Genomic DNA, 26,745 nt, shown 5'->3' with positions numbered 1-26,745 from the left:
AAAATAGCCTATTGACTCAACTAAAAAGCCCAAACGTTTTAAATAGCCCACTTGCTTGATAAACCATCTTGGCCCATACAACTACCATAATAAGCTACAAAGGCACCAGCACCTAGCTAGAGGAAACAAAAGCCACGAAGGGGAGGTCTGGAGGTTCCAGCACATGGAGGGAGCAGGTTCCAAGCAAGAAACATTCAAAGTACCAAAGAATATTAACATGCAAGCTGCCAGAAGCACCCTTTGAACCAGCATGTATATTCAATTCCTTCCCTCATCAGACCTAGCCTTGGAAGAGGAGAGAAAAGAAGGACGAAAGATGGCTGAAAATAGGAGTCCAAACAGCCACGAGAAAAGGGCATTGAACTCCAAAAAATCCTTGATTTTGTGCAAATGGGCAGAGAAGATTTCACCAAAAAAGGATGATTGAAGGGATGAAGGGAGAAATGAAGGGAAAGACTTGACAAAATGGGATGGAAGCCATTAGGGTTTCTTGGGAAGTGATGGTTTCCAACTGCTATAAATTGAGGCCTCTTCAACCCAACGAAATCAACTTACATCTAGAGAGCAAGCTTCATCTCTCACCATGAAATCTCTGCAATTTCGTGCCCTATTCCTCCATCTCCTCCCACTTTCCATTCTGCCATGCCATTCTAGAGTCTGATATAGCTTTTGTCAGGCTGCTGGAAACTTACCCCAACCACAAATACTTCACCATTAGCCACAACTCAGACCCAGAGAGCAAGCTTTCTTTCTAACTTACAAAAACCCAGCAATCTCGTGCACTGTTCATCTTCTTCTCCATTTTGTTCTTCTGGCAGCTGGGAAGAACTCTGCTCTTCATTTTCCCTTTCCTAGCCAAATCTCTTACAAAACTTCTTCTTCCTTACCTTAACACTTCCTTTTCCTTCAAAGTAAGTCTAAATTTTCTCTTAGTGCTAAACTCATGTTGATTTTGCTCTCATGCCACATGCCACTCACGTTGAGCTTGAGAAGTTTATCTGTAAGCATGGAGAAATTACCTGTAAGTTGCCATTATTTTGGTTGCTGAAGGTAACCAAAATACTTCCTAAGGCTCTACTGCCCTTTCGAGGTATTTTGGAGCTTAATTTTCGAACTCAGGCAAATGGGACAATTTCATCATCTTTTTACAAGACCCATTTGCAGCTGCTAGAGGAAAAAGTCCCCTATAATTATAAAATTTCTTTCCATGAGATTATATATAATGATTAATGATTATTAAGCAAAGTAATTTTAATTTTGTAAAAAAATAATTATAATATTGTTATTTACGTATTGTTGTTGTTGTGATATATGAATTGAGTTCTAACATGCATGAAGAAAAAAAAATAGAAAAAGAGAAAAAGGGGGTGTTTGGGTGGGGTGGGGAAATTTCATATTTTGATATTACCTATATAGTGAATGGACTTGTATGCCTCATAGAATTATATGGTTTTGTGTCCCTTAAGATATGAACAAACACTGACTTAAGAGTCGGAGCATGTACCTCCCTCTTCTCTCATTGGTGCAAATGATGGATAGGATAACTCTCTAGTCAAATGTTTGGTGGCCTAAAAACAACATGGATTGGATTATGTTTAACTGTTTAACTAGGGCCAAATGTACTTAGTAGGATTATGAATCCTAACAAAATGTTGGGATTAAGTTGGATTGTATTATATCTAATCCTACTAAGCCATGTAATAGCACATTTCAATTATCCAACCCCTTATGTGTAGTACTAAACACATCATTTGATTTGTGTTATCATTTCCAATCAATTGTAATCCAATTAATGCAATCCAATTTTACCTTCCAATCCCAGTCACCAAAAATATTCCTAGACACCAAGGATTTTATACTGTATGTATTGAAGGGTTGAGAAAAAGGCGAGCGGCAGGGGCATCATCAACCCCTAGGGGAAGTTTTATTTCATAGTTTATGAGCCATGGGTCGGCAACTGCAATAATGTAAAGCGTGATTAGTATGTCTTTTATTTTTTAGCAAGGGTTTCTACTATATTTTAGTATTTTTGATTGACGTATTGGTTGAGAATCTATTCTTTTGCCATTCGTGTATGGACAAGAAACTTTAACACAATCTATTTTTTAGCTAGGGTTTCTACTAAATTCCAGGTTCACAGCTGACTAAGCCCGCTATGTGCCATAAAAAGTTTCAGCCATCTATAAAATTGAATTAAAACACAGGAAAAGATGATACAACACAAAGCTAAACAGAACCTACTAGCTAGAATGGCAGCTATCAGGTTTCAAATCTATATCTTGGCTTTCTGTGCAGGCCTGGTTATTCAAAGCAGCTGCTGCAATGGCCATTCTGGGCTTCAGAAAAAACGTGCAGCCCTGTTCGTCTTTGGTGATTCACTATATGATGCCGGAAATAATAACTACATAAACACTACCACTGATTTCCAGGCAAGTTGGTTTCCATATGGCGAAACATTCTTCAGGTACCCAACTGGTAGATTTTCTGATGGGCGTACAATCCCAGATTTCATTGGTAAGAATAATTCTGGGAGTACTATTGTTATTTTCAACATCACACTTGTTTCAGTCATTTCTTGAAAGTTGAAACACCTTAATTTAGTGCTAACTCAAAGCCACTGATAATACAAACACATTACATTCATGTTGCAGCTGAGTATGCTAAGTTGCCATTTATACCAGTATATTTACAACCAGGGCTCAACGACTATACTTATGGGGTGAACTTTGCTTCTGGTGGAGCTGGTGCTCTAGTTGAAACCTATCAAGGATCTGTATATGTTCTGGCTTATCATATATTTTCCATTATTAAGACGTTTAGTTACAGTTGCAGCATCTGAATATGTATTTTCATCGTGTGAGTAATTCGTGTGCTTGTCCATTAGCAAGACTTGTTTGTGTGATCTCTTTTTTTTTTCTTTCAGGTGATGGACCTTAAAACTCAAGTGAGTCAATTCAAGAAGGTGGAGAAGCAGTTGAGACAGAAACTAGGTGATGCAGAAGCCTACACATTGGTATCCGAAGCTGTCTACATAATCAACATTGGAAACAATGATTATGTTTCCCCATTAGCAACCAATACCAGCCATGAAGAATATGTTGGCTGGGTTATTGGCAACGTGACAAGTTGGATCGAAGTAATAATCATAACTTTTATTTTGGATAAGTAACTTCATCCAAAATTATGAATCCGGAAAGATCTTTTGGATGAGTAACTTGATATGCATTTTGTCAGGATATATACCAGAAAGGAGGAAGGAAATTTGCACTTTCAAGCTTGGCAACCTTTCGCTTCTATGCCACTCATGAGAACAACTCAACCAGCAGGATCCACCACAGGCCCTTCGAGGAAAGAAGTTGCAGCACTTGTGAAACTACACAATAGAGTACTTGCCAAAGTCCTTCTAAAGTTGAAAAAAGAGCTCCAAGGATTCAAATACTCAAAGCTTAATCTCTACAATTACCTAAAGGAAAGAATTAATCATCCATTAAAATATGGTATGCATAGCCATGGCATGATGGCACCTTCTCTCTCCTCTGAGTTATAGTTTCTTTTTAATGTTCCTTTTGTTTTTATTGTGTTGTAAAGGTTTCAAGGAAGGAAAGATGGCGTGCTGTGGCTCTGGTGCATACAGAGGAATTTATTCCTGTGGAGGGAAGAGAAGTGTGACTGAGTATCTGTTATGTGACAATGCTACTGAGTTCGTCTTCTTTGACTGTGCCCATCCAACTGAAAGGGTCAACAAGCAATTGTCCAAGTTATGGTGGAGCAATAACTTGAAGGAGCTATTTGAAGTTTAGACAAAACGTGGCTTGATACTTTCATAAGCAATTGCAGACACAATTTCTGTTTCGAAATAAATTAAAAAGTTTGATATGTTACCCGTTTATTTAAGTATTCATAACTTTCTCAGAGATGTTTTTGCTTTTTCCGAAATTAATAAAGCCTGTAAGACATGGAGAATAAATACTAATAAAGCCCGTAAGCAAATTATTTGAGTTATTGTCTTGTTTTGACAAATGGTTATTATTTTAGGTTTGTTAAACTAGCTGTTTGTGTTCAGAAAGGAAGGATAAATTATGAAAATAAGGATGTCATCATAAAAATAATAATTACCATTTATGAAGTAATTTAATGTATGAAGTTAATTAAAATATTTAATTATTCACTAAATAAATAATAATTAAAACATAATTACAAATGAAAGTAATTAAATAAGGCTAAGATATTATTTAATTAATAAAAAAGAAAAATTCTAAAAAGGATATCTTAAGCGTATAGCCGAGCGGCTATATATAGTTTTCTATTTATAGAGTATCGCCGCCCGGCTGTACTCTATAAATAGAATATTTTAGCAGTATAGCCGGTCGGCTATACGACAGATTTTAACCGTACAGCCGGCCGGCTATATTCTTTAAATAGAATGATTTAAAAGTACAGCTCTGCGGCTATACTCTATAAATAGAATATTTCAAACCTATAGCCGCTCGGCTATACCCTTTAAATAGCATGATTTTGATTTCTCTTTTCTAATTACTTTATTAAGTAGTTATGTTTTAATTACTATTTACTTAGTGAATAATTAGTATTTAAATATTTGATTAAATAAAAAAATAAAAAAATAAATACTATTTATTAAGTAATTAAATTATGTAGTTAATTAAAATATTTAAGTATTCACTAAAAAATTAATAAATTAAAACATAATTACAAATGAAAGTAATTAAATAAGGCTAAGATATTATTTATTTACTAAAATGAAATTTTAAAATAAAAATTTATTGGACCTAAAGATACTAAACTTATATTTATTTATTTTTAAATCTCTTGAAGATCCGTGAAATTTTCTGGATTAGACCACTACCGACGATATTTTGTTGTCTAATCTGCAAATTTTGCCAAGATAGACATGTACCGACGCAATTTCGTCAAGAGAGTTTTTATTTTTATTTATAACAATTATAAATTTTTTTAAACATATAAAATTAGTTTCTTAACTTTTATTTTTTGGCCAACTTCTTTAGTTTAATATATGCAATTAAGTAAATCCAAGTCTCGAACCAAAAACCCAAGCTTCCGAAATTGTTCCAAAACCTTTCTCAAGCCTTGAACCCTAACCATAAGCTTACGAAGGAGTAGATACTTTCTCTTCTTTTCCAATGTGGGACTCAAATTCATGTATTTCAATCAAATTCCAACAAGCAGTTGATATTATTGAATCGCGTTGTGACTCAAAGTAAACTTGTCTTCTTTATTTGTTCTTTGGATTATGAATCCGGGAAGATCTTTTGGATGAGTAACTTCATATGCATTTTGTCAGGACATATACTGGGAAGGAGGAAGGAAATTTGCACTTTCAAGCTTGGCACCTCCTGCTTCTGTCCCAAGCATAAGAGCAATTCAAGCAGGATACACAGGCCCTTCCAAGAAAGAAGTTGCAGCACTTGTGAAACTACACAACAGAGTACTTGCCAAAGTCCTCCTAAAGCTGAAAAAAGAGCTCCCAGGACTCAAATACTCAAACCTTAATTTCTACACTTACCTAAAAGAAAGAATTAATCATCCATCAAATTATGGTATAGTTTATGTTATTTGGTTTTTTCATACCCTGATAAGTCATTCATGTCACCTTTTTAATGTTCCTTTTGTTTTTATTGTGTTGTAAAGGTTTCAAGGAAGGAAAGACGGCTTGCTGTGACTCTGGTGCATACCGAGGACTTTGATTTGGTGTAATTACATGTGCTGCTGTGCATGCTATATACATGGTGAATAAGCAAATTACTTTATTGACCAAAAAAAAAAAAAAAGCAAATTACTTTTACTTTTGGCTTGAATAGTCGTCCTTCACTATTGTTTTCAATCACTTTACGTATGTGGTTAGCGCAGCAACTGTATAGACATTTCAAAATCTGTGGGCCCTCTGTATGACTCCAAGAAACTTCATTGTACTCCAAATTTCCGATGGTTTCTTTTTCCACAAGTAAATCAACAAGACCTATATATAGGCGTGAAACAGAAGAGAAGATTATACAAAGCAAACCAGAACCAGAATGGCAAGTTCAAGGCTTCATATATTCGTCCTGGCTTTCTGTGCAAGCCTTCTTTTTCCAAGCAACTGTAGCCATGGCGATTCCGGGCTTCAGGAGAAACGTGCAGCGTTGTTCGTCTTTGGTGATTCACTATTTGATGTTGGAAATAATAACTACATTAATACTACCATTAGCTTTAAGGCAAATAACTGGCCATATGGAGAAATCTTCTTCAAGTACCCCACTGGTAGAGCTTCCGATGGCCGTCTAATCCCTGATTTCATTGGTAAGATGTTGTAAACAATACTAAAAGTTTTATATATGTTCTTCAACACTAGTGATCAGGCACATCTCTGATTGATCAATTTTCCATTAATGATGCAGCTGAGTATGCAAAGTTGCCATTCATACCACCATATTTACAACCTGGCTTCAACAACTACACTTATGGGGTGAACTTTGCATCTGCTGGGGGTGGTGCTCTATCTGAAACTCATCAAGGATTTGTATGGGATCCTCCTTATATATCAGAATTTTGATTTTAGGTTTGAAAAAGCATGTTGCATTGTCCATATATGGGGCTGTACAAGGTGTGAAACCAAAGTTGAGGGCTGACTTGCTGACTTGTTCAATCTCTTCTGAGGAAGGAATCATTGTCGCAATGTTAAATTCTAAATGAAAAACCATACATTCTGTTTGGTGGACTCTGCCCCAAAACAGAGACTTCAAAATGTATACATTTATCTTAAAATATTGTACATGTAATGAAGCAATGTATAAATTATATGTTCTCTATCTCTTTATCAGCATAACTATAATTTCTTCTTTTCAGGTGAGAAGACCTTAAAACTCAAGTGAGTTATTTCAAGAATGTCGAGAAGCAGTTGAGGCACAAACTAGGTGATGCCCGAGCGTACACATTTCTATCAGAAGCTGTTTACTTGATTAGCATTGGAAGCAATGATTATTATACCCCAGTCCTAACAAATTCAAGTTTGTTTGCGTCCCACTCACATGAAGAATATGTTGGCATGGTGGTTGGCAACCTGACAGATGTGATCAAAGTAAATACATTTATGTCTACTTTCTCAAGAATATACAACACACATGACACGTTTCCATACTATTCTTCTTCTTTCTAAATTTCAGATGAGTTATTTCATGCGCATTATTTCAGGAAATATACAAGAAAGGAGGAAGGAAATTCGGGTTTGCAAATGGGGTTCCTCTCGGTTGTATACCTTCCATGAGAATACTTAAACCAGAAAACATAGGTGCCTGCTCGGAAGAAGTTACAGCACTAGTGAAACTACACAGCAGAGTAGTTGCTAAGGGCCTCCTAAAGCTGAAGAGCCAGCTGCATGGATTCAGATATTCAAATGCAAATTTCTACACTCCCTTAACTGATACAATTAATAACCCATCAAAATATGGTATATATAGACAGAGCACCTTCTCCTTTAGTTTTAGCTTCTCTTATTCGTTTTAATGTTCCTTTTGTTATTGTTGTTATGCTGTGAAGGTTTCAAGGAAGGAAAGATGGCATGCTGTGGCTCTGGGCTATACAGAGGAATTATGAGCTGTGGTGGGAAGAGAGGTTCAGAGTTTCAGTTATGTGACAATGTTACTGAATATGTCTTTTTTGACTCTAGCCACCCAACAGAAAGGGTTTACCAGCAAATATCCAAGTTATGGTGGAGTGGAAGTCCCAATGTGACTAAGACGAGCAATAATCTAAAGGAGCTGTTTGAAGTTTAGTTTCATAAGCAATTCTGCATTTTGCAGACAATTTCTGTTTCAAAATAAATTAAAGTTTGATACATCATCTTTGTAAATAAGTATTCGCCTCTTAAATATACGTATTTGATGCTTTATGTAATATAAATCTTGGCACCAAAATAAATGAAGAAAAAGTTGTACTAAATCCTGTAAGTCAGAACTAAGTGCCTATACTTTAGTAGGCCAATAGACATTAAGCAACTGATGAAGGGGGTCTTTTCATATTCTGTTTTCAGGTGATTTTTTATAATGTTCCATAGAGGTCAAGATCATCATGAATGGGGGAATTTGGAAACTTTGGGGCGTGTTTGATAGGGATGACTAGACTAGACTAGCAAAATACCTACATTTCATGTGCATTCAAGGCATAATATGGATATGTTGCCTAACTTAGGGGAAGAATGAGGACTATCTATAAGAGGTTGTTGACTAAAACTTATCCCCCAATCCCCTTGAAAATGGTAGGATCGCGAGGGATAAGTTTTAGTGATCAACCTCTTATGATAGTCCTCCTTCATCCTCCGAGTTAGACAACAATATCCATAGTATGCCTTGATTGCACATGAAATGTAGCCACTTTACTAGTCTAGTCTAGTCTGATATTTCCTCACAAACGAGGCATAAAATACCAAAACTATTGCCTACACTAGCCAAAACTAACAATACCAACAACACTACCTTTGTGAAGAATTACAACTCAATTAATGTATGTTTGGAAACCAAGAAAAAGAGAGAAAACCAAGTGAAGCAGGGTTCAATTTCTTGCTTTTATTAACCTAAACAAAGACATACATCAGATTCGGTTATATCGACTACAGGTTAAAGCACAACTAGCTTAACAGATCTCAATCCCTAACCATGAACTAACTCTGGTTTTGTTAGCTCAATTACATTGACTTTGACTTCTAGAAGCTTTGGCTGCTTTTCAATGAGAATATTTTTTGGATGAAGGCTGCTGATGAAACTGAAGATGAAATTGCAAATTTTCCATTTATTTACTTTTAGTTCCCAAACTTTGCTGCAGCTATTTTTTTTTCATTGGATAATGAATGGTCAACTTAGCAAAAGTTTCTACTGTATAATCTATTATTTTGTGTGATTGAAGCTAATAATATCTGAAAACGTCTTATCCAAGTTGATAATAAAGACAAAAATTTCCAACTGCATCATGCTAAGCATCAACCGACTCTCATTTGTGTCATCTTTTTCTTTTTTAGTTCACTTTCCTTGTCTTTTCTTTATGTTATCTGGACCAGGAAGTAAATTCCTTATTAAATTGAATTGAAACAGAGAAAAAGATGATATAATGCAAAGTTATACAGAACATGCTGGAATGGCATCTTTCAGGTTTCAAATCTATATCTTGGCTTTCTGTGCAGGCCTTGTTATCCAAAGCCGCTGCAATGGCCATTCTGGGCTTCAGAAAAAACATGTAGCCCTGTTCATCTTTGGTGATTCACTCTATGATCCTGGAAATAATAACTACATAAATACCACAAAAGATTTCCAGGCAAATTGGTTGCCATATGGTGAAACATTCTTCAGGTACCCAACTGGTAGATTTTCTGATGGGCGTTTAATCCCAGATTTCATTGGTAAGAACCATCTTGTGAGTGATATTGTTTCTTTCAGACATTTCTTCAAACACCATTGCTTCTAACTGACAGCAACTGATAATACAAACACATGATACAACTAACTATTAAATTTAAATTCATGTTTCAGCTGAGTATGCCAAGTTGCCAATTATACCAGCATATTTACAACCTGGGTTGAAAGACTATACTTATGGGGTGAACTTTGCTTCTGGTGGAGCTGGTGCTCTAGTTGAAAGCCATCAAGGATTTGTACATGCTCTGGCTTATTATATGTTTTCCTTTGTTAAGACTTCTAGTTACAGTTGCAGCATCTCAATATGTATTTTCGGTAATTCGCGTGCTTTTCGTTAGCATGATTTGATTATGTGATCTGTTGTTTTTAGGTGATAGACCTTAAAACTCAACGAAGTCAATTCAAGAAGGTGGAGAAGCAGTTGAGGCAGAAACTAGGTAAAGTCGAAGCCTATACATTGCTGTCCAAAGCTGTCTACTTAATCAGCATTGGAGGCAATGACTATTTTTCCCCATTAGCAACCAGTACCGGCCATGAAGAATATGTTGGCTGGGTTATTGGCAACCTGACAAGTTGGATCGAAGTAATCTTATCTTCTTTTTCACACATACATATCACGCGAAATTTTTTAATTCGATTTTCTTCTTTTTTCTATAACTTGTTACAATTTGTGTACAACTTTGTGTCTTCTGATTATGAATCCGGAAAGATCTTTTGGAGGAGAGATTTGATATACATTTTGTCAGGATGTATACAAGAAAGGAGGCAGGAAATTTGGATTTTCAAGCTTGGCCCCTCTTGCTTCTGTGCCAAATATGAGAGTGATTCAACCAGGAAACACGGGCCCTTCTGGGGAAGAAGTTACAGCACTTGTGAAACTACACAATAGACTGCTTTCCAAAGTCCTCACAAAGCTGAAGAAAGAGCTCGAAGGATTCAAATACTCAAAGCTTAATCTCTACACTTACGCTAAAGAAAGAGTTAATTATCCATCAAAATATGGTATGCATAGCCATGACATCTTCTCCTTAAAGTTATAGTTTCTCTTATTTAGTTTTGTCATAAGCTGATAATTCATGTCTCCTTTTTAATATTCTTTTCGTTATTACTGTGTCGTAAAGGTTTCAAGGAAGGAAAGACGGCGTGCTGTGGCTCTGGTCCATACGGAGGAATTTATACCTGTGGAGGGAAGAGAGGTGTGACTGGGTACAAGTTATGTGGCAATGTTACTGAGTACGTCTTTTTTGACTCTTTCCATCCAACTGAAAGAGTTTACCAGCAAATGTCCAAGTTATGGTGGAGACATAACTTGAAGGAGCTATTTGAAGTTTAGGCAAAATAGGGCTTTATAGTTTCATAAGAAATTGAGCAATTTGCAGACACAATTTCCGTTTCGAATTGATGGAGCCATGTGCACATGGGCAAGTCTCCAAGTTATGGTAGAGCCATACTCCCAATGTCCCAGGGGCTTCTTTTAATTTGAAAGAGCTATTTGAAGTTCAGAAGCCTATGGATTTGTTAGTTTCAATAAGCACGCACCTGTGAATTTGCACAGACAATCTCTGTTTAAAAATAAATTACGTTTTGATATATCATCTTTGTATTAATGTATTCACAACTCAAAAATAGATGTGATAGATGTTTTCTGCGCTCCAATTCTTGACACCAAAAGAACCAAAGAATAAATTCTACTCAATCCTGGAAGGGATCTTATGGGGTGGAAGATAGAAGCAAAGCCAAGAACTAGGTGCTCTGTTAAGTAGGGCAATTGACATTATGCAAATGGCTAAGGAGGTCTATTTTGGTTGCTTGTTTCTCAATTTGCTTTGTTATATTTCCCTAGTTCCGGAGAATTGTCAACATTTTAAGATACCTATATATAGGCATGAAACAGAAGAGGTAAATGTCAACATTTTAAGATACCTATATATAGGCATGAAGCAGAAGTTTCTTTGTGATTCAATTGACAATGAAGACAAAAAAATGCTGACTGTATCTTTTTCTTTTTTAGTTCACTTTCCTGTATTTTCTTTATGCTATCTGGACCAGGAAGTAATTTCCTTTTCTTTGTGTTCAAATCAAAGCCTAAATTTCCTCATCTTTTCCTTATCCCAATATGTGCCTTGAAAAGTTTCAGCCATTTATTAAATTGAATTGAAACAGTGGAAAAGATTATATATACAAAGCTAAACAGAACATACTGGAATGGCATCTTTCAGGTTTCAAATCTATATCTTGGCTTTCTGTGCAGGCCTTATTATTCAAAGCAGCTGCAATGGCCATTCTGGGCTTCAGAAAAAACATGTAGCCCTGTTCATCTTTGGTGATTCACTCTATGATCCTGGAAATAATAACTACATAAATACCACAAAAGATTTCCAGGCAAATTGGTTGCCATATGGTGAAACATTCTTCAGGTACCCAACTGGTAGATTTTCTGATGGGCGTTTAATCCCAGATTTCATTGGTAAGAAAGAACCATCTTGTGAGTAATATCGTTTCTTTCAGTCATTTCTGATGATACAAACACATGATACAACTAACTAACTATTGAATTTTATATTCATGTTTCAGCTGAGTATGCCAAGTTGCCATTTATACCAGCATATTTACAACCTGGGTTGAAAGACTATACTTATGGGGTGAACTTTGCTTCTGCTGGAGCTGGTGCTCTAGTTGAAAGCCATCAAGGATTTGTATATGCTCTGGATTATTATATGTTTTCCCTTGTTATGACTTCTAGTTACAGTTGCAGCATCTGAATATGTATTTCGTTAATTCGCGTGCTTTTCGTTAGCATGATTTGATTATGTGATCTGTTGTTTTCAGGTGATAGACCTTAAAACTCAACAAAGTCAATTCAAGAAGGTGGAGAAGCAGTTGAGGCAGAAACTAGGTGAAGTCGAAGCCTACACATTGCTGTCCAAAGCTGTCTACTTAATCAGCATTGGAATCAATGACTATTCTATCCCATTAGCCACCAATACCAGCCATGAAGAATATGTTGGCTGGGTTATTGGCAACCTGACAAGTTGGATTGAAGTAATCTTATCTTCGTTTTGCACACATGCATAGCAGGAGAAAAAATTTAATTCGAGTTTCTTCTTTTTTCTATGACTTGTTACAATTTGTATACAACTTTGTGTCTTCTGATTATGAATCCGGAAAGATCTTTTGGAGGAGTGATTTGATATACATTTTGTCAGGATGTATACAAGAAAGGAGGCAGGAAATTTGGATTTTCAAGCCTTTTTCCTCTTGCTTCTGTGCCAAGCAGGAGAGTGATTCAAGCAGGAAACACGGGCCCTTCCCGGGAAAAAGTTACAGCACTTGTGAAACTACACAACAGACTACTTTCCAAAGTCATCACAAAGCTGAAGAAAGATCTCCAAGGATTCAAATACTCGAAGCTTAATCTCTACACTTACGCTAAAGAAAGAATTAACCATCCATCAAAATATGGTATGCATAGCCATGACACCTTCTCCTTTAAGTTATATAGTTTCTCTTATTTGGTTTTGTCATAAACTGATAAGTCATGTCTCCTTTTTAATATTCTTTTTCGTTATTACTGTGTCGTAAAGGTTTCAAAGAAGGAAAGGCTGCATGCTGTGGCTCTGGTCCATACGGAGGAATTAATACCTGTGGAGGGAAGAGAGGTGTTACAGGGTATAAGTTATGTAACAATGTTACTGAGTATGTCTTCTTTGACTCTTTCCATCCAACTGAAAGGGTATACGAGCAAGTGTCCAAGTTATGGTGGAGCCATAACTTGAAGGAGCTATTTGAAGTTCAGGCAAAATAGGGCTTGATAGTTTCATAAGAAATTGAGCAATTTGCAGACACAATTTCCGCTTCGAAGCAAATTAAAAGTTTGATGGAGCCATGGGCACATGGGCAAGTCTCCAAGTTATGGTGGAGCCATACTCCCTGTTAGAATTGAAGGGGAAACAAAGTGAATTTATTATATTTGGAGAAGAATAGTACATGGCTTTGTGTAGGCTAATTGGCCTTCTACACTTAGCATATTGGCTTATTGGCCACTACACTTGATTTAGAATAGATTGGGCTATTTGGCCCTTCACTTAGATTAGTTTAGGCTATTTGGCCCTTCACTTAGATTGGTGAGCTCATTGGCTCCTTAACATAGTTTGATTTGGGTAGCTCTTCGCTCCCTTAGATTGGGAATTCTTTTGTTTCACTCCACTCGGCTTTATTGCATTGCATGCCTATTTATAGGCATGCTTTGCCGACTATCTATTGGCTTTTTGCTTAGTTAGGTCGGTTTGCACAGTAACCGACTTTGTCTAAGTAATTTCAGCCATATATTGTAGTTTTCTACTAGAGCTTTCTACTAGCTTCATTAACTAGTGTTTAGGGAATACAACCACTGACTTTTCATTCTATATTATTCTAGAAAATTCTGCTGTCTTGTAGAAATCTCTCTCAAATGTGCATTAATGTTTAACACTCCCAATGTCCCAGGGCCTTCTTTTAATTTGAAAGAGCTTTTTGAAGTTCAGAAACCTATGGATTTGTTAGTTTCAATAAGCAAGCGTCTGTGAATTCGCACAGACAATCTGTGTTTAAAAATAAATTATGGTTTGATATAGCATCTTTGTATTAATGTGTTCACAACTCAAAAATAGATGCGATATATGTTTTCTGCACTCCAATTCCTGACACCAAAAGAACCAAGAGTAAATTCTACTCAATCATGTAAGGGATCTTATGGGGGGAAGATAGAAGCAAAGCCAAGAACTAGGTGCTCTGTTAAGTAGGGCAATCGATCCACATTATGCAAATGGTGAAGGTGGTCTATTTTGGGTGCTTGTTTCTCAATTTGCTTTGTTATATTTCCCTAGTTCCGGAGAATTGCATGCGATCCTACTGATGTGTACAATATTCCATAGAGGTTAAGGTCATAATGAGCGAAGGAAAGTAATAATTTTGGAAAATGACCGTGGTTAATTACATTTAAAAGTAGAGAGGTTCAGGGACCCTCTTAGGAACCCTAAGGAACTCCCTCTAAAAAGTAGCGAGATTCAAGTTTTCTTGGCCATGTTTTCTTTCCCTATAAAAACAAGGTCACTGGTGATTTTCTCTAATGGCTCATTTTGATAACCCTTCAATCATGTTAACCTCCAGCTCTTCTCTCAATTTAAAGGTTGCAATATTTTAAACAAACAGAACAGAGGAGAAGATTGATGGTTTGATTGTTAGTCCTTTCAAACGTTATTTTCAATCATATGTTTACATATATGTGGTTAGCCTTCTATTATGGAATTACAACACACTATGAAGATATGACATCAAACATACTCAAAAACTTCCCCCTTCAATTATGGAAAGCCTTCTACGTCGATGGACCATTCTTAATCAACATCTCACCTTTACCAGCTTAGATATCAATACAAAAAGAAATCAATCATCAGAAAATATCTCAACTTCAAAACAATTGGAGAAAATCTGAGATGTGTTTTATATGGATTGCTAAAATTTCAGAAAAGCTGGTGTGTCCTGATGTTCCGCAATAAATATTAACTAATCTCACAACCTTTAGAAGTGGAGTACATATGCATCGTCCTAATGATTTCATTCAAGAACAGCTTTTGCGCCAAGAGCTTTGAGCTTCCCTATTAGTTGCTCTCCTTCTTCCTTTGATAATCCTTTCTTTAGCACAGATGGCGCCTTGTCCACTAAATCCTTTGCTTCCTTGAGGCCTAAGTCAGTGAAGCTCCTTTCCTCCTTGATCAGTTTTATATTAGAAGCTGCCTCAAATGACTCCAATTTCAATTCGAAGACAGTCTTTTCTGGTTTCTTCTCCTCTTTAGCTGCTGCTGGTCCCTTCATTGCCAATCCTAATCCAGCAGCTCCTGGCTTCATGACTCCTACAATTGGTGTGGTTCCTTCATTCCCTTTTTTGTGAAAATGAAGGAGTAGAGCATCAACTAACAGTTGGCTATGCTCCTGAACAAAATGAAGTCTCAGAAAGAAAAATAGTACTATCATGGAGATGGCAAGATCAATGATATAAAAAGGCTTGCCAAATACATTCTGGGCAGAAGCTGTATATACAGCAGCATACTTGCTAAATAAATGCCCAACAAAAGCTTTACAAAATAAGACTCCTATTGAGGCTTGGAGCAATATAAAGCCATCAACAAAGCATCTCAAAGTATTTGGATGCATTTGCTATGTGCACATTCCCAAGGAGAAAAGACACAAGCTAGAAGAAAAATCTGAAGTTGGTATATTCCTGGGATACAGTAACCAATCTAAAGGCTATCGAGTCTACAATCCCATGACTAAGAAGTTCATGATAAGCCGAGATGTTGAGTTTGATGAATCGACATCATGGAATTGGGGAGGAAGAAAAACTTGAAAGGAAAAGTGTTACTATAACACAACTGTGCAGAGAGAAAACTAAAGAAAACTCCAGGTACGACTCACCACCTACAACAACTCCTCCATCTATACAACATGAAGGCTCTCCAGAGCCACAACATAGAACTAGATCACTCCAAGATATGTATGAAACGTGCAACTTCATAACTATAGAACCAGAAAGTTTTGAAGTTGCAGTAAAAGAAGAAATCTGGAGAAAAGCATGGAAGAAGAAATCAGAACAATTGAGAAAAACAAAATGTGGGAGCTCGTTGATCTCCCACAAGACAAGGAGATCATTGGGGTTAAATGGGTCTATAAGACCAAATTTAATCCTGATGGGTCAATACAAAAACATAAAGGAAGGCTAGTAGCTAAAGGCTACTGCAACAGCCGGGCATAGACTACAAGGAGAAATATGCACCAGTTGCAAGACTTGACACTATAAGAGCACTGGTAGCACTAGCAACTCAAAAGAAACGGAGAATTTAACAGCTAGACGTAAAGTCTGCATCTAAATGGAGAGCTCGAAGAACAAACATATGTGGAGCAACCACAAGGATTTATTGAGTAAGGAGGAGAAGATCAAACATTTAAGCTAAAGAAAGCCTTGTACGGACTCAAGCAAGTGCCACGAGCATGGAACAACCGCATAGACAAGTACATCATCAACGCAGGCTTTAGGAGGAGCAAAAGCGAGCCTACTCTCTACACCAAAACTCAAGGTAACTCCGATATCTTGATCATCTCTCTGTATGTGGATGACTTCATCTACATTGAAAACAATGAAGAAATAATTCAAAAGTTAAAAAAAGATATGATGAAAACATTCGAGATGAGTGACCTTGGGTTGATGATGCACTACTTTTTGGGCATTGAGATAAACCAAGAAGAAGAAGGAATCTTCATATGCCAAAAAAAATACATTGAGAATATATTGAAGAAGTTCAAGATGTATGGGTGCAAGATTGTGGCTACTCCAGTTATCACCAATGAGAAATTAAGAAAGTAAGATGGGTACAGCAGATGAATCAGTTTATTGAAGTCTCATTGGGAGCTTACCATACTTGACAACAAGAAGACCCAACATCATGTACGCGACATGCTTACTATCAAGATTTATGCAAAATTCAAGCTAGATACACTATGGAGCAGCAAAGAGAATATTAAGATACTTGCAAGGCACAATTGACTAGGCATATGGTATAAGCCCACTATAGATCCAAGACTATTTGGCTACACATACAGTGATTGGACTAGATAAGTGGATGACATGAAAAGCACATCAGGCTATGCATTTACAATTGGGTTTGGAATATTTTCATGGTCATCAAGAAAACAAGATACTGTGGCACAATCATCAACAGAAGCCGATAGCAGCAGCAAGTTCAGCATGCCAAGCTATATGGCTTAGAAGAATATTTGAAGATATGGGAGAGTGCCAAACAGAAGCTACTGAAATACTTTGCGACAACAAGTCTGCTATAGCAATGGCGAAGAATCCAGTGTTCCACAGTAGGACAAAACATATCGCCATGAAGCATCACTTCTTAAGAGAAGTCTCAGCAAGCAAAGAAGTTGAGCTCAAGTACTGCAAGACAGAGGAGCAAATCACAGACATCTTCACTAAGGCACTTCCAAAACCAAAATTCGAACTGCTATGAAACGTGCTCGGAATAACATAAATGTTTATTAAGGAGGAGTGTTAAACATTAATGCACACTTGTGTGATAAAACTAGAAAATTCTAGAATAATTGAGAGAATTACTAAGTAAAAGTTGGTTAACTCTTACTAGAATCATCCTAATAATTATCTATTGTAATTATAACTAGAAAAATCTACAATTAGAGGACTAACTTGTGGCTGAAAATTCTTTAGATTTGTCCAAAGAAAATTGCCGACATAGCATCTGTATAAATAAGCATGCAGCCCACTCAAAGTAATCAAGCTGAAAACTACAGCTGTCCAACTCAAATCAAATCTAAAACTACCCGTTGTTCTATACCAGCTGTCTTATATCCAACAAGCATTCTACCTTTCCTCCTTCAATCAATCAAATAAAACCACTTCGTTACTTTGTTACTTCATATACATTTCAAAATCTGTGGCCACCCTGTATGACTAAAAGAAACTTCATTAGACTACACAAATTTCCAATGGTTTCTTTTTCCACAAGCAAATCAACAACACATAGGCACGAAACAGAAGAGGTAAATGTCAACATTTTAAGATACAGTATGTCAAGTAATTGTCAACTTAGCAGAAGTTTCTTTGTGATTCAATTGATAATGAAGACAAAAAAATTCTAACTGTATCTTTTTTTTTTTAAAGTTCACTTTCCTTGACTTTTCTTTATGTTATCTGGACCAGGAAGTAATTTTCTTTGTGTTCAAATCAAAAGTCCAAGTTTCACACCAGTTTCAGCCATCTATTAAATTGAATTGAAACAGAGGAAAATATTATAAAATACAAAGCTAAACAGAAAATACTGGAATGGCATCTTTCAGGTTTCAAATCTATATCTTGGCTTTCTGTGCAGGCCTTGTTATTCAAAGCAGCTGCCATGGCCATTCTGGGCTTCAGAAAAAACATGTAGCCCTGTTCATCTTTGGTGATTCACTCTATGATCCTGGAAATAATAACTACATAAATACCTCAAAAGGTTTACAGGCCAATTGGTTGCCATATGGTGAAACATTCTTCAGGTACCCAACTGGTAGATTTTCTAATGGGCGTTTAATCTCAGATTTCATTGGTAAGAACCATCTTGTGAGTAATATTGTTTCTTTCAGTCATTAACATCTTTGCTGCTAACTGACAGCAACTGATAATACAAACACATGATACAACTAACTATTGAATTTTATGATCATGTTTCAGCTGAGTATGCCAAGTTGCCATTTATACCAGCATATTTACAACCTGGGTTGAAAGACTATACTCCTATGGGGTCCCTTAACATTTCAATGAAAACACTTTGCTTCTGTGGACAACACATGGAGCGTGGTGCTGAAGCCTTGCTCTGAGTTGAAAAAACCTTCCCCAAGGCTAGGTCCCTTGTATATGCTCTGAGCTTAGTTGATATGTATATGCTCCCCCTTGTTATGACTTTTAGTTACAGTTGCAGCATCTCAATATGTATTTTTGGTAATTTGCATGCTTTTCGTTAGCATGATTTGATTATGTTATCTGTTGTTTTCAGGTGATAGACCTTAAAACTCAACGAAGTCAATTCAAGAAGGTGGAGAAGCAGTTGAGGCAGAAACTAGGTGAAGCAGAAGCCTACGCATTGCTGTCCAAAGCTGTCTACTTAATCAGCATTGGAGGCAATGACTATTTTTCCCCATTAGCAACCAATACCAGCCATGAAGAATATGTTGGTTGGGTTGTTGGCAACCTGACAAGTTGGATCAAAGTAATCTTATCTTCGTTTTGCAAACATACATAGCAGGCGAAATTTTTTAATTCGAGTTTCTTCTTTTTTCTATGACTTGTTACAATTTGTGTACAAGGTTGTGTCTTCTGATTATGAATCCGGAAAGATCTTTTGGAGGAGTGATTTGATATACATTTTGTCCAGGATGTATACAAGAAAGGAGGCAGGAAATTTGGATTTTCAAGCTTAGGCCCTTATGCTTCTACGCCAAGCATGAGAGTGATTCAACCAGGAAACACAGGCCCTTCCCGGGAAGAAATTACAGCACTTGAGAATCTACACAACAGACTAGTTTCCAAGGTCCTCAAAAAGCTGAAGAAAGAGCTCCAAGGATTCAAATACTCAATGCTTAATCTCTACACTTAAGCTAAAGAAAGAATTAATCATCCATCAAAATATGGTATGCATAGCCATCCATGAAACCTTCTCCTTTAAGTTATAGTTTCTCTTATTTGGTTTTGTCATAAGCTGATAAGTCATGTCTCCTTTTTAATATTCTTTTTCGTTATTACTGTGTCGACTCGTAAAGGTTTCAAGGAAGGAAAGGCGGCGTGCTGTGGCTCTGGTCCATATAGAGCAATTAATACCTGTGGAGGGAAGAGAGGTGTGACTGAGTATGAGTTATGTAACAATGTTACTGAGTACGTCTTCTTTGACTCTGCCCATGCAACTGAAAGGGTATACGAGCAAGTGTCCAAGTTATGGTGGAGTCATAACTTGAAGGAGCTATTTGAAGTTTAGGCAAAATATGGCTTGATATTATCATAAGAAACTGAGCAATTTGCAGACACAATTTCCGTTTTGAATTGAATTAAAAGTTTGATGGAGCCATGGGCACATGGGCAGGTGTTCAAGTTATGGGGGAGCCGTACTTCCTATGTCCCAGGGCCTTCTTTTAATTTGAAAGAGTTATTTGAAGTTCAGAAACCTATGTATTTTTCAGTTTCAATAAGCGCCTGTGAATTTGCTCAGACAATCTCTGTTTATAAATAAATTATGGTTTGATATATCATCTTTGTATTAATGTATTCACAACTCAAAAATGGATGTGATAGATGTTTTCTGGACTCCAATTCTTGACACCAAAAGAACCAAGGAATAAATTCTACTCAATCCTGTAAGGGATCTTATGGGGGGAAGATAGAAGCAAAAGCCAAGAACTAGGTGCTCTGTTAAGTAGGGAAATAGACATTATGCAAATGGTGAAGGTGGTCTATTCTGGTTGCTTGTTTCTCAATTTGCTTTGTTTTCTTTCCATAGTTCCGGAGAATTACAGGCGATCCTACTGATGTGTACAATATTCCACAGAGGTTATGGTCATAATGAGTGAATGAAATTAATAATTTGGGAAAATGACCATTGTTAATTACATTTAAAAGTAGAGAGATTCAGGGACCCTTTCAGGAACCCTAAGGAACTCTCTCTAAAAAGTAGAGAGATTCAAGTTTTCTTGAACATGTTTTCTTTCCCTATAAAAACAAGGTCACTGATGATTTTCTCTAATGGCTCATTTTGATAACCCTTCAATCATTTTAACCTCTCCAGTTGTAAAAGTTTACAGTTTGGAGACTCTTTCAATCATTTTTTAACCAATATACCCTACCCTTGGTATAAAATGATCCAATAAACAGTTGCCATGGTCGCGTAAATCCAGGGTATTTCGGCCTAAAGATGGTCCAATTAGCCAAAATAGTAAGTTATGAGCCATTTTGTGTATAAACTCCCAATAATAAATGATTGCTGGTACCGTCTACGTCAAGCATGAAAAATATTTTATCAAGAAAATAACTCTTGGTGGATGAGAAATGGTGAAAATTTGTGTAATGACCATTGGATCCTCTTAGAAACCAGCTCTTCTCTCAATTTAAAGGTTGCAATATTTTAAACTTACAGAACTGAAACAGAGGAGAAGATTGTTGGTTTGATTGTTAGTCCTTCAAACATTATTTTCAATCATGTTTACATATTTGTGGTTAGCTCAGCAGCTATGTTGGAGAGTTGGGCTACACTAACTGTGGTTTGATCATAGAAGTTAACATTCGTTTCCTTTTTGACAAGTAAATCTCCAGAACCTATTGTTAACACAGCTTTCCTTTCCTAGCCTACACGGAAGTCAACTTCACAATCTCCTCATAGCAATTAGTCTTTCTTGCTGTAAATCGGATTGTATTCATGTCTATATTATTTCATACCTTAAGTAGATATCATGTACTAGTATAAATAAGGACTTTGTTTAATCTGTTAAATACAAGGAAATATATTCTCTACATGGTATTAGCCTAACCTAGGGTTTTCTCCATCTCCCTTATTCGATCCTCTTCTCCTTTAGGTCCACCTCATGGCTTTGTCTAAATCCACCATCTCCCTCCCTAGCCCCAACTCTTCTCATTCTTATCAAGCTTACTGATTCCAACTATCTCCTTTGGCTCCGCCAACTCAAACCCTTTTTAGTCGGTCATGACTTCTAGAAATTTATCGATGACACTCATAAACAACCTTCTTCCCAAACCTCCACTTCTACCACTGCAACACCTACTACCACCACCACCACTCTTACCCAAACCAATCCCGCCCATGCTCAGTGGTACCAACAAGACCAACTCATTGTTAGTTACATCACTAGTACACTCTCTAAGTCCATTCTCCCTTTTGGACGGGACCGGAGCCAAAAGGACCGGCTCAGCCCGCCGTCAAGACTGGCCCTTCCCGACATCGGCCGCCGCTCTAGTCGCCGAAAAATGCAGTTTTGGCGGTTTTCTCGAAACCGCGGCTCGATCTCCTCCTTCGGCCACCGTTTCTAGTGATTGAGGTATGAATTCCTACCTATTTTTCATGATCTAGCTGACGGGTGGGTAGGATTGCATCAATTTTGAGTGTAGGTAGCTCGATTTACTGAATTGGGTTTCGAATTTTGAGGAGATTCTGGCCACTTCCGGTCAGTTTTTGGGGTATGCCCAAGAACAAAAGTGGCTCCAAATTAGGTGTATTACCTAGGGTAGGAGTTTTGGCTCTTGATTTGGAAGTTTTCCGGCGATGCGATATTGCTTTGGACACCCATGCGCTGCCGCGTGTGGAGCGTGGGCACTTTGTAGTTGAGGGCATTTTTGTCCCACTATGATCCTCTCGATGTCACGAGCGCGTAGGTGTGCTCGGATCTCATTTTGGGCACCGTTAGAGCACTTCCACTAGTTAGCCCCTTGCCATGGCAAGGAGCCCTAAGTACTATTCACGTGAATAGTGGTGCCTAGGCAAAAAAAAATTTGTGTTTCCAGCAATGCAAGGCTTGCCATGACAAATACTATTCATTTTTTTGTTTTTTTCACAACTTTGTTTACTTAAACAGTTAATTTGGATAATATTTTCGGATAAGATTTTTGGGTTCCTATGTGTCAATACTATTCATATTGGATCAGATTTTCGGTTTCAAATTTGATAAATTTCAAATTTCAGATACATTTCAAAATTCAAATTTCAGATAAATTCAAAATGTCAAATTTCAGATACATTTCAAAATTCAAAATTCAGATAAATTCAAAATGTCAAATTTCAGATACATTTCAAAATTCAAATTCCAGATAAATTTCAAATTTCAAATTTCATGTGAATATTCAAATTTCAGATAAGATTTTCACCCTCTAAAATTGCGCCACGTGTCATCTCTATCTGCCTAAATTTTTCTATAAATGCAGAGGCTTAGCTCATATCTCCCACACCATATCTTCTCTACATCTTCATTTCTCATATTTTAGATTTCATTTCTCAGATTTTAGATTTCATTCTCTATTCTCAATGTCAGACGACATGGAAGAGGTTTTGGAGAGGCAAGAGCGAGAAAGGCGAGCAAGAATGCGTAGAAGAGCTGCAAGCAAAAGGGCGCAGAGAGAATTAGATGAGCAACTTGGTGTGGCCGTTGCTTTCTTTGGAGGAAGAAAACCAGAGCCACTGTGGTTCACGAGAAGGCCGAGCACCGAATGTGGACAAACATAGACATTCTCGGGGTAAGAATCTTATGGAAGATTATTTTATCCCACAATCTCTGTACTCTGATGTTCATTTTCGAGCAAGATATAGAATGCAACCTCATCTGTTCAATAAAGTCATGCATGATATTTGCAATTATGATGACTACTTTGTTCAAAAGAAAAATTGTGCTTTGGAGATTTGGGGCTGCTTCCCGAGCAAAAGTTCACAGCTGTGATACGAATGTTGGCGTATGGGTCATCTGCTGATCAGGTGGATGAGATTGCCCGGATGGGGAAGTCCACTATTTTGGAGAGCTTGGTGCGATTTTGTGATGCAGTGGAAAATCTGTACACCAGGGACTACCTCCATAGACCTATGCCCGAGGACTGCAACGACTTCTACAAAAAGATGAGTCTCATGGATTTCCTGGAATGATTGGTAGCATTGACTGCATGCACTGGCAATGGAAAAATTGTCCATCTGCTTGGCAAGGGGATTATGGGAATCGGAAAGGGCAAAAAGCATCATCCTCGAAGCAGTTGCTGGTTTTGATACATGGGTTTGGCAAGCCTTCTTTGGAGTTGCTGGCTCTCCAAATGATTTGAACGTCGTGGGTCAATCCCCGGTGTTCAATGATGTTTTGAAAGGTGAAGGCCCAACTATCACATATCAAATTAATAATACCGTCTACCAGAATGGGTATTATCTAGCTGATGGTATCTACCCGAGGTGGACAACATTTGTGAAATCAATTCCACATCCCCGATCCCACAAGGAAATTTTTTTTGCTGCCTATCAAGAGGGGTACAGAAAAGATGTGGAGAGGTGGTTTGGTATCCTTCAAGCCCGGTGGGCAATTATCAGGGGAGCGGCACGTCTATTTGATGAGGAGGTGCTTAGGAGTATAATGATGACTTGTATCATCCTCCACAATATGATTGTGGAAGATGAGTATGATTATGATGCTGCTGAAGATGAGTATGAACCAGATCCAATGAACACCGCCTTAACACGAATTTATGAAAAACCTATGGGGCCAAATGGAGAACCAGTGCAGCATGATCCGTTAGTTAGAGACGATAGTTTCATGCATCGGATGATTGAGCGCTACACGGAGATGCAATCGTCATATATTCATGAATACCGTCAAATGGACTTGATGGAGCATTTGTGGGCGGTGAAAGGGCAATGAAGGACAATAAAGTAAAGTGAAGATGTGTTTTTAATGTATTCTGTTTATGTTGTATTTTTAGTTATGCTTTGTTGTTTTTTTATGCTTTAGTTGTGGTTGGTTTATTTTTTATGCTTTGATTGTGGTTTGTTTATTTTTTATGCTTTGGTTGTAGGTTGCTTTTTATGTATGGAATGTTTTGAATAAAAAGGAATGTTGTTGAATATTTTCTTCATTCACTAAAAGAAAATGAATACAACTCATAAAATAAAATACATGAATTACAACTACTTTTTTAAACAAAACAAAAAATACAAGCAAACTAACTTAATGAAATGAAAGGCAAGCAAACTAACTTAATGGTACAATGAAATGAAAGGCAAGCAAACTAACTTAATGGTTTTGATCATTTAACCAATCCGTGTTGCTAGGTCCATCGTCACGAAAAAGTCTTCGTCTCATAACATCCCTTCGTTCTAACTTCCAATATTGTTTTGTTTCGGGGGACATATGGGTTGTATCCATAGCCATGGTTTCCCGATCATTTTTTTCAATCTTTCCTTGGCGTACATACTCCCTTTCTTTTGCATATTCTACTTCCATTGCCCTATCGTGCTCTTGTTGTTTCATATCCATTTCAATTCTCATGGCTTGCATCTTTGAAAGCTCCTCCAAATATTTAGATGTATTCTTGGTAGAATTACTCCCTCTCTTCGCCTTCGCCGCCTTCCTCCCAATAGGCCTCGGCTCTTTTTCGATAGGTGAGTCTTGACTCATCGGGGAATCCATAGGTGAATCCGATGTCGGTGTCTCATGGAGTGGCATCTCGTTCAACACTATCGTTGGACCCGTTAGAATAATTTGGAATCTCTTACAATTCTTCACCACCTCCCAACATAGGGTATGGTTGAAACTTTTTTTCCCTTGCCCAGTAGCACCAAAAAACATTTGTGCTTGCATAATCTATATAAAAAAAAAAAAAGGTAAGGCAAGAAACTTTAAAAAATATTGGCAATGCAACAAGTATAACAAAAAAATAATGGAAACACAAGAAACTTTAAAAAATATTGGCAATGCAACAAGTATAAAAATAATGGAAACACAAGAAACTAAAAAAGGAAAACAAGTACAAGAAACTAAAAAAAATATTAGCAATGCAACAAGTATTAAAAAAATTAATGGAAACGCAAGAAACTTTAACCATTTATTAGAAATGCAAAACAAAATATAAATATTGCAAGAAACATTCATATTAATATTGGAAATACAAGAAATATTAACATAATATATAAATTGCAAGAAACATTTAAATAAAATTTAATATGACATAGAAATTAATAAAGAAAAAATTACAAATAATTTACCTCACTGCTAAGGTTTTGCCCGCTTCTATGGTTGTTCATCGCTTTTGTCAAGGCATCTCTCCACTTTCCCAACTCTTTATTAAGAATTTTCCACCTACTAGATAATGCTTGATCCGTACGGGTCGAACCAATTACCCTTTCACAAAATTCCTGATGAATTTTTTTCCACATATGACAGAATTTGATCTCATTGCCCGTTACGGGACAATGACTAACTTGGAGCCAAGCCTCACACAAGCTAATATCTTCCGTCATGCTCCATGCTCCTCCACCGGTTTCACTAGAAGAACCCATAATATGATAGAGAAAAAAACAACTTGAAAGAGAGAAAAAAACAACTTGAAAGTGAAAAAAATTTGACTAGAAAGTGAAAAATAGTAGAATGAGAAGAAAATGTATGAAGAGTTGGTGTTAAAAGTGAAGAGTATTGGTTGGTATTTATAGAAAAAAAAATTCAATATTTTTTTCGTATTTTTTTAAATTTTTTGAATTTTTTTGGCAAAAAATTGCTGCCGTTGGATTCTTTGGAAAAACCAATCGGAGAGCCCAGAGCTTCCATGTGGCATAGAGCCGTTGGGGTTATTGTTTTGATTTTTTATTCGCGAAAAAATGGCTGCCGTTGGATAAGTTTAAAAGCGGTCGGATGGCCCAAAGACATGCGACACGTGTAATCATACCGTTGGTATCTTGTAGCGTCAAATTTTTAAACCGGCGCATGTATTGCACGCGCCACTTTAAAAATTTAAACAAAGCGTCATCCCACCGGCTGGGCCAACCTCCCCTCCGACTTGCCCGGTTTGTGGGCCCCACTGTTGCCCTGGCAGCTTGTTGTTGCTAGAAACTTGTTTTGGGTTTGCCCCCAACCCTCCCTTGGGCCCTTTGGTGGAAGTGCTTTTAGAGTCCCGAACGGATATCGCATATCGTGTATTTTCCTGATTCGCTAGGTTTGGACCGTTGGATGGTCCTGAAGTTATAATATATTGATCTAGGTATTACCAGAATCG

General features: G+C 37.1%; 4 protein-coding genes and 2 pseudogenes across 7 annotated transcripts; 5 read left to right on the top strand and 1 right to left on the bottom strand.

The window, feature by feature from the left end:
- Positions 1 to 2,214: 2,214 nt before the first annotated feature.
- Positions 2,215 to 3,982, top strand: LOC103327569 (GDSL esterase/lipase 2-like; annotated as a pseudogene). Its single transcript, XR_016126163.1, has 5 exons — positions 2,215 to 2,514; positions 2,652 to 2,773; positions 2,924 to 3,136; positions 3,235 to 3,497; positions 3,589 to 3,982. The product of XR_016126163.1 is annotated as a GDSL esterase/lipase 2-like (transcript).
- A 2,035-nt stretch (positions 3,983 to 6,017) lies between these two features.
- On the top strand, positions 6,018 to 7,867 carry LOC103327570 (GDSL esterase/lipase 2-like). The gene is made up of 5 exons (XM_089050588.1): positions 6,018 to 6,315; positions 6,414 to 6,537; positions 6,865 to 7,093; positions 7,207 to 7,462; positions 7,552 to 7,867. Exons 1-5 carry the CDS (start codon positions 6,051 to 6,053, stop codon positions 7,785 to 7,787), a joined length of 1,110 nt encoding a protein of 369 aa, XP_088906714.1. The 5' UTR covers positions 6,018 to 6,050; the 3' UTR covers positions 7,788 to 7,867.
- A 1,179-nt stretch (positions 7,868 to 9,046) lies between these two features.
- Positions 9,047 to 11,429, top strand: LOC103327571 (GDSL esterase/lipase 2-like). The gene is made up of 5 exons (XM_008229904.3): positions 9,047 to 9,403; positions 9,534 to 9,655; positions 9,790 to 10,002; positions 10,166 to 10,421; positions 10,541 to 11,429. The coding sequence occupies exons 1-5, from the start codon at positions 9,115 to 9,117 to the stop codon at positions 10,750 to 10,752; spliced, it is 1,092 nt and encodes a 363-aa protein (XP_008228126.2). The 5' UTR covers positions 9,047 to 9,114; the 3' UTR covers positions 10,753 to 11,429.
- Positions 11,343 to 14,042, top strand: LOC103327745 (GDSL esterase/lipase 2-like). Of its 2 annotated transcripts, none has more exons than XM_089050333.1 (5): positions 11,343 to 11,904; positions 11,994 to 12,115; positions 12,249 to 12,461; positions 12,626 to 12,881; positions 13,004 to 14,042. In XM_089050333.1, exons 1-5 carry the CDS (start codon positions 11,625 to 11,627, stop codon positions 13,222 to 13,224), a joined length of 1,092 nt encoding a protein of 363 aa, XP_088906459.1. In that variant the 5' UTR covers positions 11,343 to 11,624; the 3' UTR covers positions 13,225 to 14,042. The 2 variants fall into 2 exon arrangements, with proteins under 2 accessions (XP_088906459.1, XP_008228340.2); XM_008230118.3 differs by having other exon boundaries at positions 11,345 to 11,886.
- Positions 14,043 to 14,740: 698 nt separating this feature from the next.
- LOC107880880 (uncharacterized) lies at positions 14,741 to 17,567 on the bottom strand. The gene is made up of 2 exons (XM_089049626.1): positions 16,869 to 17,567; positions 14,741 to 16,577 (listed from the first exon to the last, which is right to left on the bottom strand). Exon 2 carries the CDS (start codon positions 15,609 to 15,611, stop codon positions 15,015 to 15,017), a length of 597 nt encoding a protein of 198 aa, XP_088905752.1. The 5' UTR covers positions 15,612 to 16,577; positions 16,869 to 17,567; the 3' UTR covers positions 14,741 to 15,014.
- A 686-nt stretch (positions 17,568 to 18,253) lies between these two features.
- On the top strand, positions 18,254 to 20,250 carry LOC103327746 (GDSL esterase/lipase 2-like; annotated as a pseudogene). The gene is made up of 5 exons (XR_016126081.1): positions 18,254 to 18,562; positions 18,688 to 18,813; positions 19,017 to 19,222; positions 19,388 to 19,643; positions 19,773 to 20,250. The product of XR_016126081.1 is annotated as a GDSL esterase/lipase 2-like (transcript).
- Positions 20,251 to 26,745: the final 6,495 nt, after the last annotated feature.

Source organism: Prunus mume, linkage group LG4, assembly GCF_029339155.1.
Source record: "Prunus mume cultivar Tortuosa linkage group LG4, ASM2933915v1, whole genome shotgun sequence".
Lineage (NCBI taxonomy): Eukaryota > Viridiplantae > Streptophyta > Magnoliopsida > Rosales > Rosaceae > Prunus > Prunus mume.
The sequence above is the reverse complement of the archived record's forward strand: the minus strand, read 5'-3'. Positions and strand labels throughout refer to the sequence as shown.

Excerpts from the sequence above, each read along its gene's own strand:
- LOC103327571 (XM_008229904.3), top strand. The coding sequence starts at position 9,115 with ATGCAAAGTTATACAGAACATGCTGGAATGGCATCTTTCAGGTTTCAA. Across the intron at positions 9,404-9,533 it reads TTTAATCCCAGATTTCATTG|CTGAGTATGCCAAGTTGCCA; the intron begins GTAAGAACCATC and ends TTCATGTTTCAG. Across the intron at positions 10,003-10,165 it reads ACCTGACAAGTTGGATCGAA|GATGTATACAAGAAAGGAGG; the intron begins GTAATCTTATCT and ends ACATTTTGTCAG.
- LOC103327570 (XM_089050588.1), top strand. The coding sequence starts at position 6,051 with ATGGCAAGTTCAAGGCTTCATATATTCGTCCTGGCTTTCTGTGCAAGC. Across the intron at positions 6,316-6,413 it reads TCTAATCCCTGATTTCATTG|CTGAGTATGCAAAGTTGCCA; the intron begins GTAAGATGTTGT and ends TTAATGATGCAG. Across the intron at positions 7,094-7,206 it reads ACCTGACAGATGTGATCAAA|GAAATATACAAGAAAGGAGG; the intron begins GTAAATACATTT and ends GCATTATTTCAG.
- LOC103327745 (XM_089050333.1), top strand. The coding sequence starts at position 11,625 with ATGGCATCTTTCAGGTTTCAAATCTATATCTTGGCTTTCTGTGCAGGC. Across the intron at positions 12,116-12,248 it reads TTGAAAGCCATCAAGGATTT|GTGATAGACCTTAAAACTCA; the intron begins GTATATGCTCTG and ends TGTTGTTTTCAG. Across the intron at positions 12,882-13,003 it reads TAACCATCCATCAAAATATG|GTTTCAAAGAAGGAAAGGCT; the intron begins GTATGCATAGCC and ends TGTGTCGTAAAG.
- LOC107880880 (XM_089049626.1), bottom strand. The coding sequence starts at position 15,611 with ATGCATCCAAATACTTTGAGATGCTTTGTTGATGGCTTTATATTGCTC.